At 37.1% G+C, this 14,607-nt stretch overlaps 1 protein-coding gene across 3 annotated transcripts in view; it reads left to right on the top strand.

Moving 5' to 3' along the window:
• Nucleotides 1-14,607, top strand: part of grik4 (glutamate receptor, ionotropic, kainate 4) — a 461,142-nt gene that overhangs the window by 269,441 nt on the left and 177,094 nt on the right. For all 3 annotated transcript variants that reach the window (XM_015380401.1, XM_015380400.1, XM_015380402.1), the window contains exon 6: nucleotides 13,120-13,285. In XM_015380401.1, coding sequence (XP_015235887.1) covers nucleotides 13,120-13,285 — 166 coding nt within the window. The remainder of the gene's footprint in view (nucleotides 1-13,119; nucleotides 13,286-14,607) is intronic.

Genomic DNA, 14,607 nt, shown 5'->3' with positions numbered 1-14,607 from the left:
TGAGGACAGAAATCCAGGATGTGCAGTAGGGTTGCCCCAAAAAGTACAACCTAGTCCAGCTTGACTTCAAATTGACATGGCTTATCATTACAGAGACTGAACTATGGTTGCAGAGGCATAGAAAATGCTTGAATGATAAACAAAAAAATAATAAGGCTTAAAAGAAAAAAACATGGATGGAATCTTTGAAAGATAATACAAATTTGTACTACATGTAAAAACCCATATATGAAATGCTTAAATGAGTTTCATAGTATACATGAAAACGAGTAACCCAGTAAGTTTTGAATAGATATATGTGCATATTACAAAATTTTAAACTTTAATTAAACAAAAAATTATTTTCTTTATACACTCTAAACTACTGGGTAAAGAAGCACAATACTAGGGAAAAATGAACGAAAACTATGAATCTGGGTAGAAGCCATTCTTAGACCATTAATTAAGCCTTGCTTAATGAGTTTTTAGTCATTGCAAATATGAAATGAACTCCACTGAAGCAGATTATGGCCCTAATGGAGTCATAGCTGCAGAATTCCAACTTCCCTTCCTATGGCCTAGGTGCGTGGAGGTTACAACTAAGGGGTTGAAAGGGATTCTCAGATGGTAGGCTCACAAAGCTATATGGCAGCTAGCTGATCAACCAATGAGAAAGCGAAAGGGAGAGATGGTTGTCCGCTTTTCATGTTTTGCAGTGCAAAAAACTATAAATCTGGGTTGACCATTTCTATAGCACCAAAAAGGAGGACATTATGAGTAAAATTTTGAGGAGTTTAATGAAGATGCATGTGTAGCTGAATAGGACATTTTTTTAAATAAATGTAAAAAAGTATTGGTTCACAGTATTTGTATTTATTCAATACATTGTGGTGTGCAAAAAGGGACCATTGAGATTAATATTTGCATTTGCAGAATGCCACAAAACATAACATGTGTGGAAAAATTATTTAACAGGTAACATACTAAATGCAAAAGCTGAACCTAATATGCAAACAACAAAGCAGATTGTAGAAAACACATTCCACTGCTCAAAAATTATAACTTCAGTATGGTACACCGTGCACAGCTCCGCAGCAGTTATTTTGGCATCAAGGGGCGACAAAACTTCATGAAAAAAAGCACTCACTGAAGATTTACCTGCCCAAACTTTATTACTTTTATGTTAATCCGTACCTGCATGCCATTCAATTGCAGCTGTCGTTTGACTGCTGCTTACTGTATGTCCACATTGCATCGAAGTCCACAGAAGCCATGGAAGTGGTCTCGACTACTTTTGTTAGTTTTTTTTCCTACCTGTTTAATTGTGGCTTGGTCCACTCAAGTGCAGGTGTGTTGCCTAGTGGTTATATAAGCACTGAGCTCTTCAAAGCTCAGGGATGGTTGTCAGAGTGAAAAGTGCCAAATAAAAGACAAAAAAGAAATTTGGAAGCGGCAGCTGTAGCTGTTTTTTTTTTTTTTTTGTTCCCCTTGCTAATCCTCGACCAAAATACTTTACAATCTGTCTGTCTATCCGTCCGTCAAGGGGTCAGGAGCTGAAGTCTATCCTGCTCACTCTCCAATTTAAGATGATAGATTTGCTCACTAAGGTTCTTGGAGGTAATGGGACACACTGGAATCTGTTTAAGGATGTCAGAGTAAAGATGGTGTTTACCGATGACATTTTATACATCTGTATTTTACTAAAGCCTGTTGACATTTTCTTCTGCCTCACAAGTATGAATTACCTCATGTTGATCTATCCAAATAGCATATATTGAAGTTGAGGTATAAATGTGGAAAAATGTCAAAACATTCAACAGGATGTCAAACCTTTGCAATGTTCTGTAAGGTTTTGTTAGAGATATATTGGTCCTTTGCAAAAATATTGAGATTTTACTTCTTCCAGAATGTCCCTGTGTAAAGGAACAAATCTGACCTTGGTGAACTCACTAAACTTAATGAGTGCTAATATATACTGTTTTGCACTTTATCAGTCCCAGTTTGTATCTATCATATCTGGTTGTGTTTTTGTTTTCCTGTCCACACTTCTCCCCCCAGCCTCAGTCTCTCACTTCATCACCCTCGTCTCCTCTGTCAGACTGTCAGTTTCTCCTTTGCTGTCTGTTTTTTCTGTCTTTATCCAAGCTGACACTCATCCGTCCTTTATAGCACTCACTGTGGTATTAAATTCTGTTTACAGTGAAGCTACCAAATAATTTAAAAGTGTAGCACTTACTCCGGACTGTATTGTTGCAAGATATTTTTTCCCCCTGCTCACACATTTTCCAATGTAATTAGTTTCACACCATTAGTGTCAAAGCCCTGAGTAGAGGCTGTCAAATAGCTGACTGTCCTCTATTAATGCCAAGCCCATTCACTGCTCTTGTATCATCGGCTTGTTTACACTAATTTTAATTATCTCCAATGATGTCCCAATATGTTTAGGCAACTTTTGTAAATGTTTAACTGCATTTTCCATAATTTTGGTGCAATACAAAATCCCATAAGAAATGTGAGGACTATCTACAGTTTGCAAAACACAGATTCAGAGCAGAATATCTGCTACTTTCTGTAAAAAACTAAATGTATGTTGTGATGACTTTGAAAATCACATTTAAAAGCAGAAAAGGCTATTTTTCTAGTGAGTAATCATTAATAATTTGGGGCACAGGCTCAGTATTCAATGGGAAAAAAACAACAACAGGAAAATAACATTAATATTGATTTGTTGTATTTTTGTGTTATTGTTTGTTGACTGGCAAAGTTATTTGTTTACCTTTCTAATATTTATCTTTCCCATTGCATGTTCATTTAAATGTTTCATTTAAATATTTAGCAAATATTTTCAATATATCTCAATGGAGATTCCTTTAGTACCAATTTTACTCAGCGTTAAGGTGCTAACTTCATGATTGGCAAAGTTAAACAAGAGATAATGAGGTTCCAAATAGACATGTTGAATTTTACTGAAGTTTAATTTTCTTATATAATATGTCATAAGAGTGAAGGACTTTAGCTGTTTCGTTCTGATAAGTCAAGCAAATGACCCGACTGATGTAGATGCCGACTTGCTGTTATTACTTTGAAGATTGATGTCTTGGCTTTCAGTTGTCTCTTATAGTGTCTATGCTGAACACTGTCACATTAAGAAGATAGTGGATACCACTCTACAACAACCAATCAATCATGTGTGTTTCAGACGGGGGCATTGTGTTCCACATCTTGCTTTTTCAATCTACTTCTAGTTTTTAGTCCCCTTGCTAAATATGGCTGCACATCAGGTTGTGAAATATCTGGTCCTTAACTCTCCAGCAAGTATTAGATGATTCCCCTGTTCAACTCAACTAATTTAAATGATTGTTTTGCATGTAATATGTATATAATGTCAGTGGGTTTTTGCTGTGTGTTGTGGAGAGGGTAAGAATTAGGGAGGCAATGGATGTGCACTGCAACTAACTATACTTGTTAGAAGAGAGGGGTATGTTATAGCCTCTTAAAAATAAACAAAACAATGAGAATAACAAAAAATAAATAAACAGAGCTCTGGTGTCGGTAAGGTATCAGGGTCTGCAGATACCTAAATTCGAGTATCAGAACTTGATCTGAATTGAAAGGCTGTAGATTGGAGCATTCCTTTTGTAGATTGCACAATTTTTTTCACAAAACACTTTCAGATGTATTTTTTTTATTTATATTTACTGGTTTCTGATATTTATAGGAGTACTTTAGGAAAAAACTTTAAAAAAAAAAACATAAATTCCCAAATCAGATTAAAAAAAGGTGTTTGATTTGAATGAATCCTTATTACCTAAACCACTCATTTTTCCTGAACCCTGAGCCACTAAACGGTTTCCTTCATGCTTTTTCTAAAATCTCTTTCACTGCCATTAAACAAATGTTGTATACGGTCAATTAAAAGGGCGCTTTATCTACAAAGAAGTTGCTCAAATTGATTAAGAATTTGTGACACAGGGCCATTTGAGTGAAATGAACTCATTTTTATCTTGGCTCAAATAAGTTTGAGATTATTTGAGCTTTGTGAAATTTAGCATTGCACTGCTGGGAGCAGCCATTAGAAGATGTGTGCACTGTGGGTTTAATAAATTGTGAATATGATTATTAACTGAAGTTTTTGCAATGTCCTACTCAGGTAGGCTGTCGTGTTTAAATGTTCATTTGATGCTTAGGGCCTAAAGAAAATAATCCCCTAACAAACCCCCTAACAACCAGCAGCCTCAACAGTTAATTCAAAGCAGGAGGAATCCATGCTTTGATATTGACTATGAAAAAAAAATCTAACCTAGAGCAAGCAGTTTTTTCTAATCTGTTATAGTGCAATTTTAGTTAGCACAGTCATTTTTGTGTTCTGTTTCATATTCATTATGTGTTTTATTTTTAACTATGATCAGCACTTTGTTCAGCTATGGCTTTTTTAATATCTTTACAAATGAAGATGATGATGATTTCAGCATCTTGCTTTTAGTTTGTCAATAGACATTGTATTCTGTCTTTTGGCTAATCTCCAACTGGTCTTTCCATATTCCTCTCACACAAATAACATATTTTCATCCTCACAGCTGCCACTCCACGTCGTTGTCTGTAAATCACACAGACAATAGTGCATGAAAACCCAACTAAAATCAGTGTTTCCTCAAATAGGTGCCCAGGTCAATCGGTCTGATTCCAACAAGCGTTTCTCTTTCAAAGTCACTTTAATCCCTTCTCTTCTCTATTCCAATACACAGTTTGGACTTCAGCAAAGGTTTTTACCACATCTAGCTGCCTAAATGCATCGAGTCACAGCTTTCTAGCTTAACAAGTAAGTGTTACATCTTTAGGGCCTTTGTTTTTAAATATTACTATATCAGAGAAAGTTGACTTCAAGTGTTTAAAAATTTTGTTCCTAAGGATTAGAGATTGGAACACTTGAAAATTTCCTGTTATTTCATATTGTTTTTGCCAATTTGCAAAACACATTTAGGAGAAAAGTCTAAAGGTTTATAAACAAAAGATGAACAATAATCAGGACATAGTGGAAATGGACACTTGGCTTGGGGTAACACCTTGGGATCTAGAGCAGAATGCTGGTCAGCAATTTGGGCTGTAGCAAGAAAAATTATATGCTCTAAAGATCCCATATTATTTCACATTTAGAAATAGAAAATAGTAACAATAAGCTCCCCATAGAATGTTTTTGCTGTTTCAGCAGGAAAATTCCTCTCAGATTACCAGACAGCATGTACCAATAACCATCTTTCCACGCCCGCGCCCTCCCGAAGGCCGCGCCCCCACAACCCTGAACCATGACGACTAGTCATAGTTCGTAATGATGGTGCCTAAAACAACACACAAACGGATCAGGTTGACCAATAACCACCTGTTGGTATTCATTTACAGTATGTTGTTAAGAAAATACTACACAATTTTTTAATCCATCGGAAATCTGGACAAATCTCACTCTAATCATCTCGATACAGAACACGGAACCTTCCTCCTAAATACGATCCAGTTTTTAAGGGATGGGTCCAAACCCAAGACTGTAAACAACCTTTAAATAAAAAAAGAAGTACACCAATTAGCCACTTAGCCTGAGCTGCTACCGTCTCTCTGCTGTGATGAACTAAGCAGGCTGCTACTAACAAAAGTAATTTAACACAAGCACACAAAAGAACTGCTGCAGCTATTCTGTTAAGAAAAGATTGTTTGTGAAGCACACAGAACATTATTATCATATAAAAAACCAAGTACTTATGCCATGTTGGGTAGCTAATATCCCAGAGTGACACGTGCTTGGGGTTCTGGAAGTGTTTTTTTCTTTAAAAGAGAAACAACTAAGTATCAGAATATCTAAAAACTCTTGTATTGATGGTAATAACTGACAGGAGAATACTTTAAATAAAAATATTTCAACCCATCTTTAGTATAATTTCAATACCTGGTAAACATGTAGGTCCACTTTGACTTAGAAGTCTAGGTTTTGCTTTTATCGCCATTTGTCATAAAGCTTGCACCCAAGGAAACCTTTTTGGTCCTTATTCTTTTGCACAATGAAAAAAAAGTTGGTTTATACTGAATGTATGATGTCAAGCAATACTATCTATAGAATCCAGAGTTTCAGGAACTTGGTAAAGCCCCTGTCACACCTTGACGATTTAGCCAGCGTATGTCTGACATCCCAGCACCTTCTAAAATGCTGGCATACGCTGAACTTTCTATGTATTTTTTCGATCTTGGGCATGTACATATAATATTAATAACGATTCAAGAACTTACGTCCAAAGACAGCCTAACTTATGCATAACAAACAGAAGCGTAATGCCCATGAAATGTCACAAGCAAGTGTCCTGAGGAGGGCAGCAAGGCATCCGGGGGCACCCGGCTTGCATAAAAATATTTCTTTGATCACGGTATTAACTTAACTGCTGCTTACCGTCCTCCAAAAAAAGAAAGGATTAATAAAAAGAAAAAAGGAAAGATAAAAAAGACAGTTTGCAGATTCAGCGTCATGTCTGCTAGGAAGTTTCTTGGTCGTGGCCATTAGCGTGAACGCAGGGAGGATCCATCACACTCACCTTCTCGCTCACCCAACAACGGGAACAGAGTCAAAGTGATGAGATCCTGCTGATGTTGGACAACAACTAGTATGCATTCCCGTCTCAGTCGGGTCCTCCATCTCTTGTGAAACATCTGAAGCCTGGAGGAGTACTCAAAGTATCCTCCTGTAAACCCCCTTTTATACCAAAGTGTTGCCAATACACCGTTAAACAGTAGCTGTAATGTAAAAACACGTTCAGAGGTCGTCTGGAACACTTCAAATACTTTGATATGTGTTGGAGATAAGTTCTTGATAAGTTACTCATAGGTTTTGGATAAACTAGATGCCATGACTTATGAGTAACTTACACTTAATGTATGTCAACGATCAAATAACTTACCTTTAACTTATGGCCCACGTATTAGCATACGCTGGCATACGTTAATTGAGAAGATCTCGACATACTTGCCGTATGTCGACGTGTGCCAACGTGCTTCAGCGTTCTTCAGTGTGCTCATAACTTTTACAAAACTTACCGATAACTTATCCAACGTATGCCAGTGTTTTTGCCAGATTCTTTTGTATGTCAGGCATACACTGGCTTAATTGTCAAGGTGTGACAGGGGCTTAACCTTGAGACAAGAGGCATAGAACTTGGAATCCCGAGGTTCTGTGTTTGAAACCCACTCCTACAGACTGCCACTCTGGATCTCTGAGCAAAACCCTTAACCCTACACTGCTGCCTGGGGTGCAGTGCAAGGGGGAGCAGTGCAGAGGTAAATTTATTTCAATGTGAGGTTAATAAACTTCAATTATTTTTATTATAATTTAATCAGAAAACATCAAACATGTCTTACCTTTCAATGCCTGGCAGTTGAAAGTTATCTGTAATAGAATATCATTCTGTAGGCTACATCCAGCATTTTTTTTAGCTCAACTGTCTACATATACGCTGGAATCATTGCATTTAATATGGAACATTCTTGTTTAAGGATCTTATTGAAGCCAGAAAGAAACCTAAAGATATTTAGAAAACACTTCACCCTGTTTAATAAATTTTAACCTTATTTGACCTATGGAAAATCTAAAAACATTTGAAAACAATTTTATTCTGATCCCTAAAGCTCATCACAACAACTTAAGTTTAGTTTTTACTAAAATTGTAACTGCACTTTTAGTTTACTCTTATCCTCTCCCCATCGAAAGTTTAGTTCTAAGAATAAATAAACAGCTTGGCGCTGATTCCCCCTTTTACTGTAAAATTCCTGAATGTCAGTGTTTGAAAGAACATAACTAACATGTGGACCTATGTGTCATATGTGTCTGAAACTATGTTTGTGTGTCTTTGTATGTTGATGTATGTGCGTGCAGAGCCCTGTGTTTGCATATCTATGGTTGTTAATCTCTACTTGGATCTATATGTCCGAATCTAGTCAGAACCATTTCTGCAACTGATTTGGATCATTGATCCTCTCTAACATGCAAAACAGATTAATGCCAGTGTTCATAAAATTCAGGTTAATCTCCTGTTACCACAGCAGCTTTGAACCATAAGACTCTTGGGTCATCATCAATGACTCCTCAGGCCCCACCATGGACTGTTCTTCCTGCCATCAGACAGCTGAACTGTTGTGAAAACTCTTAGTCATGTAACTGACTCCACATCACACTGGTAACACAAAACCAAAATTCCGCATATTTGCACCATACATATTTAATGCTTTGAACTTTCATATCAGCACTGCTGCACTTTAAGGAATGGAAATGAGAGCTGTACAAAACAAAATTTTGTATTTATACACTATGTGTATACAAAATAACAATAAAAGTCTTTACCTGTGTCATCAGCATCATAACACAGAGGCAGAATGAAGCAGAGCGTTGAAGAAGTGGATCCTCCCTTCAAGTGGAATGTCATATTTAAATCTATAGACATTCTTATTTGTGCAAATCATATTTATACATATTCTAAATGAGATAATGGATTATCTTTTTGGATTTTTTTTTCTCAGTCACAGCTCCATGCTGTGCAGTTTGAAACAGAATCTTGGTTTAAAGCTGAGTAGTTTCCCTCAGAAGTCACTGCTTTTTGCTAAAGGGTCCAGAATGCAACTTTAAAGGATAACAACCAGCTGTGTGTTTGTCTGTCTGTATCTGTGAATATGAGGGTTTTTGTCAGCTGCTTCCTGATCCGCCACTGATTGAAGCCTATCAAGGTGTGTTCGATTTGTGAATGAAAAACAGGTGTGTTGCACCACAGTCTGTAGTAATAAAATTAATGGAAAAAGTGGATCGGAAGGGAGATAAGTTAGGTACACAGTGTGAGGTATTAGGAAAGAGAAATGAGCAAGAAACGGAGAGAAATTGTAGAAGTGCAACAGGGAATATAACAACACAATTGAGTAGGATCTCATTTCCCCTGTGTGGTGTGTAGTTATTACCAGGATTTTAAGACTCCCTTAGAAGAAGGAATGGCTGTCAGAGCTGGCTGCTTCTCCATCCATCCACAGGCCTAGAAACTCCATTACACCCCAACGGGCAGGGGTTTAAAACCCATTGTGGGCATATAGCTGTGCAGAGGAAAGCAATGTATGGGTGCCAAGAAACACATAGAGGCAATCTGCCATGATGAAGAGGTTGTCTCTTCTGTATCTCCTCTTGGACTCCGCGTGTCTTCCTACATCCCCTTCAAGCCCCACCGCACTCTGCTGTAATGCCATGGCTGCTAAAGAACATGACACCAGCCGACCTATTGTCCACTTTACCTTGTCTTAAGTTTCCTCCCATATCACAATAATAGCAGTTTCAGCATGTCGTTGTTCCATTCCTTGGGGGACACAAGCAGAGACATATGCAATCTAAGGAAATAATATAGAAAACTGTTCCATATAAGCAGAATCTAATTAATAATCTCCCTAATGCTCAGCAGATTTGTAGGAATCACTACTAGAGCTTTGTTTTCTGTTTAGGGAATGCTTAAGGCTGCAAGGTTAACTGTAAAGTACTTAACATCCCTTTTCACATGGGAGATAAATGGTGTTAAACATTCTTGTTAGTATAGTGGGAGTTGTTTGATAAATATATTAGAGGCAACTAAGGAAGACAGCGTTCTCACATAACCTTACTGAAAATGCTTGAATCAATTCCACTTAGAGTTGTTTAGGTCCCAGTTGGATTAAGATCAGAGAATTGTGTACTTATTGATTTTTGATGGAAGCTCATATGGCCTATATTTTTTCAAGGTGTTGCATGTTTGTTCTAACTTCTTGTGAAACAGAGGCAATGCCGAAGAGATCCTATGTGGTCAATAATTCTATAATGCTATACCTTTTCAAGAAGATAAATAAACATGTTTGTTCACATTTAAGATGTTTGCCGTACTGTACATGCCAATAGTGCAACTAATTACAGCATCAAAGACTTGCTGGACGACTACAGTCATAAAAGAGAAGGAAAGAGAAAAGAAATAGTCATAGAAAACAAAATACTTAGATCTTTCTTTTAGGCGTAAAGGATACATATCACGCATTTAAATCCTTCAGTTTCCCATTTAAATAATTCACCTCAACGAAACTGTGATTGTTTGGTCTGAATTTGTTGCGGTTTTCTAATGTGCTTCATTTAGCAAGTTTTTTCCTGCTGTCTTTATAAATCCAAATGATGCATGTTAAACCCCAACAATCCACCAGGTTTTCTTGTAGTTTGACACCAAAGATAGGAAAATCTTGTAGACATTTTTTCACAAAAAATGTGTTAAAAGATTTCAACAACACAAGAGTTTACTTTCAGATCTACAGTTAAAGTATTAGTGAGAGAAAAAAGGAGAATTAAAAACAGTGTAATCCTAAACCAAGAAAACCATGTGTTTTTACCTTGTCAGCAACATAAAAAAACTATAGATACTTAAACAAAAAACAGAGAAAACTTAGGCAATTCACAAGAGTAACATAAGCTTTTAATTCTATTAAAATGTTCAATTCAATTTATTTATATAGTGCCAATTCACAGCACATGTCATCTCAAGGTACATTGCAGAGACAATTCAATCAGATCATAGAGTCATGTTGATTCAAAGTGTTCTATCTAAGGAAAACCAACTGATTGCATCTACTCATTGAATTGAAAGCAATCTGTCACACTGAGCAAGCACGTAGCAACACTGAAGAGGAAAACTCTCTTTTAACAAGAAGAAACTCCCAGCAGAACCAGGCTTACTATGAGCGCCCATCTGCCAAGGCCAATTTGTGGTTCAAGGAGATTGAAGCAGGCTTATACCGGTGTCCCACTGGCCAAAAAAAACAGTTTAAACCCGGGAACAATCGGCTTTTAGTGGCAGTGGGAGCAGCTCGAGTCGACACGTGTCAGCCCAAGTCAAAAGACTCTGTGAGAAGAGACTTATGTCAAAAACACCAGACCTGGGCTGAACCACTAATTTATGTTATGATACTGTGTGCACAACTTACAGACATCAATACACCATGGCGTTTGCGTCTAATCTATCAAGCTGAAACAACTCTCTTTACATTTAATAAACATGTACTGTAGCAGCACTGGTGAAAGGGATTTGGGTAGATAAGAAAGCAAAGCAATAAAGCACGTTTACTACGCCCTGGCTTCCTTACATGTTGCTCTCCATTGTTTACTTTCCTGATTCCTTTCGCAATGGTGGCAGCATCAATGCTAACTCTGCATGATGTTGTCACCAGACACGCAGCCACTGGTGGGGAGGCAGGGACCAAGTTGAAAAACATGGTTAAGGCTTATTATTTTCCATAGGAAAGAGGCCACAGTATATGAAAAGAAGCAGATATACTGTATAGTAATTTTGTTTAATAGAATGCAATATTTTAATAGATGTATTTGAAAGTAAGCTAAATCTTAACTTTCGTTGTCATTGTTGATTAATAGCAATAACCTTTAATGTTTTGATGGTTAACGGCATTCTCATGCTTGTAAATGTTACTGAACATTGGGAATACTGCACTGAAAAATAGTTTGAAGAAAATCATGAATCGAATTGAAATTGCAATATCGACCAGAAAAATCACAATCTGAATTTTTCCTGATATTATTTAGTCCTAGTGTATTCTGAGCATTGTCTCAACAAAAGTTCGATTAAATGTCCAAAGTGACAAAGATTCTTAATTTTTTTTTAAATAAATCTTTAATAAAAGACCCCAAAATTGTTTACAAGTTGGCGAGTGCTTGGGGGGCAAACAGATTTCAACTGTTTGATACTGTTCTGTGATGATGTTATTCAAAGCATAAAGTAAGGTTTTGTCCTTAAGGAGTGAGCACACAAAGCAAACATTAGCATAAAGCACCATGCTACGCCATCAAAACAACAGCCAATAATTTAAATCAACACATAAAGCTTGTTGTCATTTTAGCATTATCTGCAGCTCAGCTCTTTGCTGCATCCCTCATCTTTGTTGTCATAAGGAATTGAACCGGCAGGAGTCTGAAGACAGGTCAGGCAAAATGATCACGAGGAAAGGCAAGGTCAGAGGTCAAGAGGCAGCACAGGTTCAGGCAATCACAAACACACGAATGCTCAAAAACTTCTCACCAATGGCTCAAAATATTCTGGCATGCATGACTTGTCTGAAGGCTGGTTAAATAGAGACTGAAGCAGGTGTAACAGATGAGGGGTAATGAGAACTAGGCGGAGATAGGCAGGTGAGTGAAGTGTGTAATTAGACCAGACATCAGCGCCAAGATCAAGTATTTTAGCTAACCCTGCTTCATACTGGCCAAGGTTACAGAAGCAGTGTTTAGTATTTACAAAAATAATTTTACCTATTTTACCGTGGAAAAATACATTTAACCAAGCACCTTGTAGAGATTCTGATCCTGCAGAACTTTTTAAGGATCTGTGCAGGTTTATAGATCTAGCAACAAAACATTTTGATTCATCCTTCAACTTGAACTAAACTAATACAGAAAAAAAGATAATGGATTCCTTGTATTTTGAACCTGAAGTCCATGAATCTGTCTGGCATTTTCATACTGTCAAGAAAACTAAATAGAATACAAAAATATGAACCAAACAGCATTTAAATTAAACCCTAAAACAAAAACAAAAAACAATCCCCTACCCCCTGAAAATTCCAGTATATATTTGATGGCAGCTTCTCTTTGTTTGTGCTCTAGTCTGTGCATTACCAACAATTCTCTTTTAAAATTATTTTATTACTCCATATTTGCAACAGTTTGATACATGTCTTACTAGACTGTTACTAAAAGCTGACACCAGGATTTATTTAAACTTTTATGAAAGGTTTTTTTTTTTTATTTTCAGTCCTGTTTAAACTTCTGCTTTAGCAACTGAAAACTATCTGTATTGTAAATTAGCAAAACACTGCATCCCCTAAGGAGTTATTGTTGTTTGCAGTTTATCCAATTTGCCGTAACTTCTTTCCTCTTAGTTGTTCACTCTTTTCATCATCACCCGACATCAAACATTTTCACTCTGCTTTTTATCTATGTTACCTCTTTGGCTATTGCTTGTGCATTTTTGTTAACATGGGGGGCTAGAGGTTTGACATACAGTTTGTACCAGTTGATAGATAAAATGCTGCAAACTAACAATAACTTCTGTGCAGGTACCGTATGTCAAAGTGGCCCCAGAAGACATTCTGAAGGTGCAGTTCCCTCGCTTCACCACCCTGGACCTAAGACCAACCAATACAGACATCAGCTTAGCTGTTGCTGGCCTTCTTACCTTCTTTAACAGCACCGCCTCCTGCCTCATCTGCGCCCATGCTGATTGTGAGTGCAAAGTTTACACCTTCATGACAATATACATAAATATAAACACCTTAAAGAAGAATCACAAGCTGCCCCTCCTGCAGCTGCCCTCAAAGTGCAAACACCTTCTTTGTCTATTGTCTGCTATTCCTTAACACATGTTAGGACACAGAGGATTCTCACATGCTCACTGGCTGTGATCTGACAACAAACACATTGCTTATCAGCAGCTCACCCCATGACGGGCTTTCTTCCAGAGAAGCTGCTGCACTCCACACAACTTTCTCACAGCAGCCTACCCTCTTTAAAAGAAATTATATTTACCACAGAATCAATTCAACATTTAAGCCACATAGTCAATTGTGAAATTGGGACAATTTGACACATTTAGCTGTATCAGGTTGAGCCATCTTCAAATTTGTGTGCATGCATAAGTTCCGTGACAGAAAACCAATCTTTAAGACAAAGGAGGATGCAGCTGTAACCAGCAGGGATCTGACCGCCTTCTTGTCAGAGGCCCTCATTAGACTTAAAAGATACTTAACTAAATGACCTTAAAAAAGCTTTTAAATCTTCCCAAGGGAAGTTATTTTTGTAAACAGAGAAGAAGATTAAATCTTGGTTTCTTCCCACCCTCTTAAAGTCCAGCAGTCAGTAATTACAACTCCCCTGACAAAGGCACTGTGACCCTATGGCACCAGCTAGCCTTTTTTTTTTAATCAGCAAAAGGCTTTGAAGAAAAGAAATAGGTTTGAGATATCAGCCATGTGTCAGACTGCCCAGAGGTGGCAATAAGCTACTCAGAGACACCCACTCTGTCTATCTTCACACTCAGTTCTTCTGCCTTTCAACTCCCTCCTTTTATGTCTTCCGGTCTTTACATTGGAGTCTCCTTCATTAAAAGAAGATGTTTGCCCCCCTAATAGAGCAGTGGGATTAAGTGCTATCTAGGAGCTAGGTTGTGAGTTACAACCAACCAACTACTTCTTGCAGAGACATTTGCCAATTATCTGTAAAACAATAAAAATAAAAAATATTAAAAAATCCAATGTTTTTAATTTTTTTTCTTTTTTAGAAATTAGAAAATATGTATATTATTTTATTATTTATTGTTTACCATTTTTAGCAGCAGGGAACCATGTATTTAAATAAAACTTTTAAATTGTCTGTCATACTCTAAATTTTGCAAAAAACGAAATCAACATACAGATTTGAGAACATTTTGATGAATAAAACCAAATGTCATTGATGTATGTAAACAGATGTTTATATTCAATGAACACAGCTGTTTGTAGTTAAAGTTTAACTAAACGCTCTTGGTTGTAGGTCAAGGAGGATAATAT

Source organism: Cyprinodon variegatus, unplaced genomic scaffold (genome assembly GCF_000732505.1).
Source record: "Cyprinodon variegatus isolate N-32 unplaced genomic scaffold, C_variegatus-1.0 Scaffold213, whole genome shotgun sequence".
NCBI classification, from domain to species: domain Eukaryota; kingdom Metazoa; phylum Chordata; class Actinopteri; order Cyprinodontiformes; family Cyprinodontidae; genus Cyprinodon; species Cyprinodon variegatus.
This window is presented reverse-complemented; position numbering and strand designations above follow the sequence as displayed.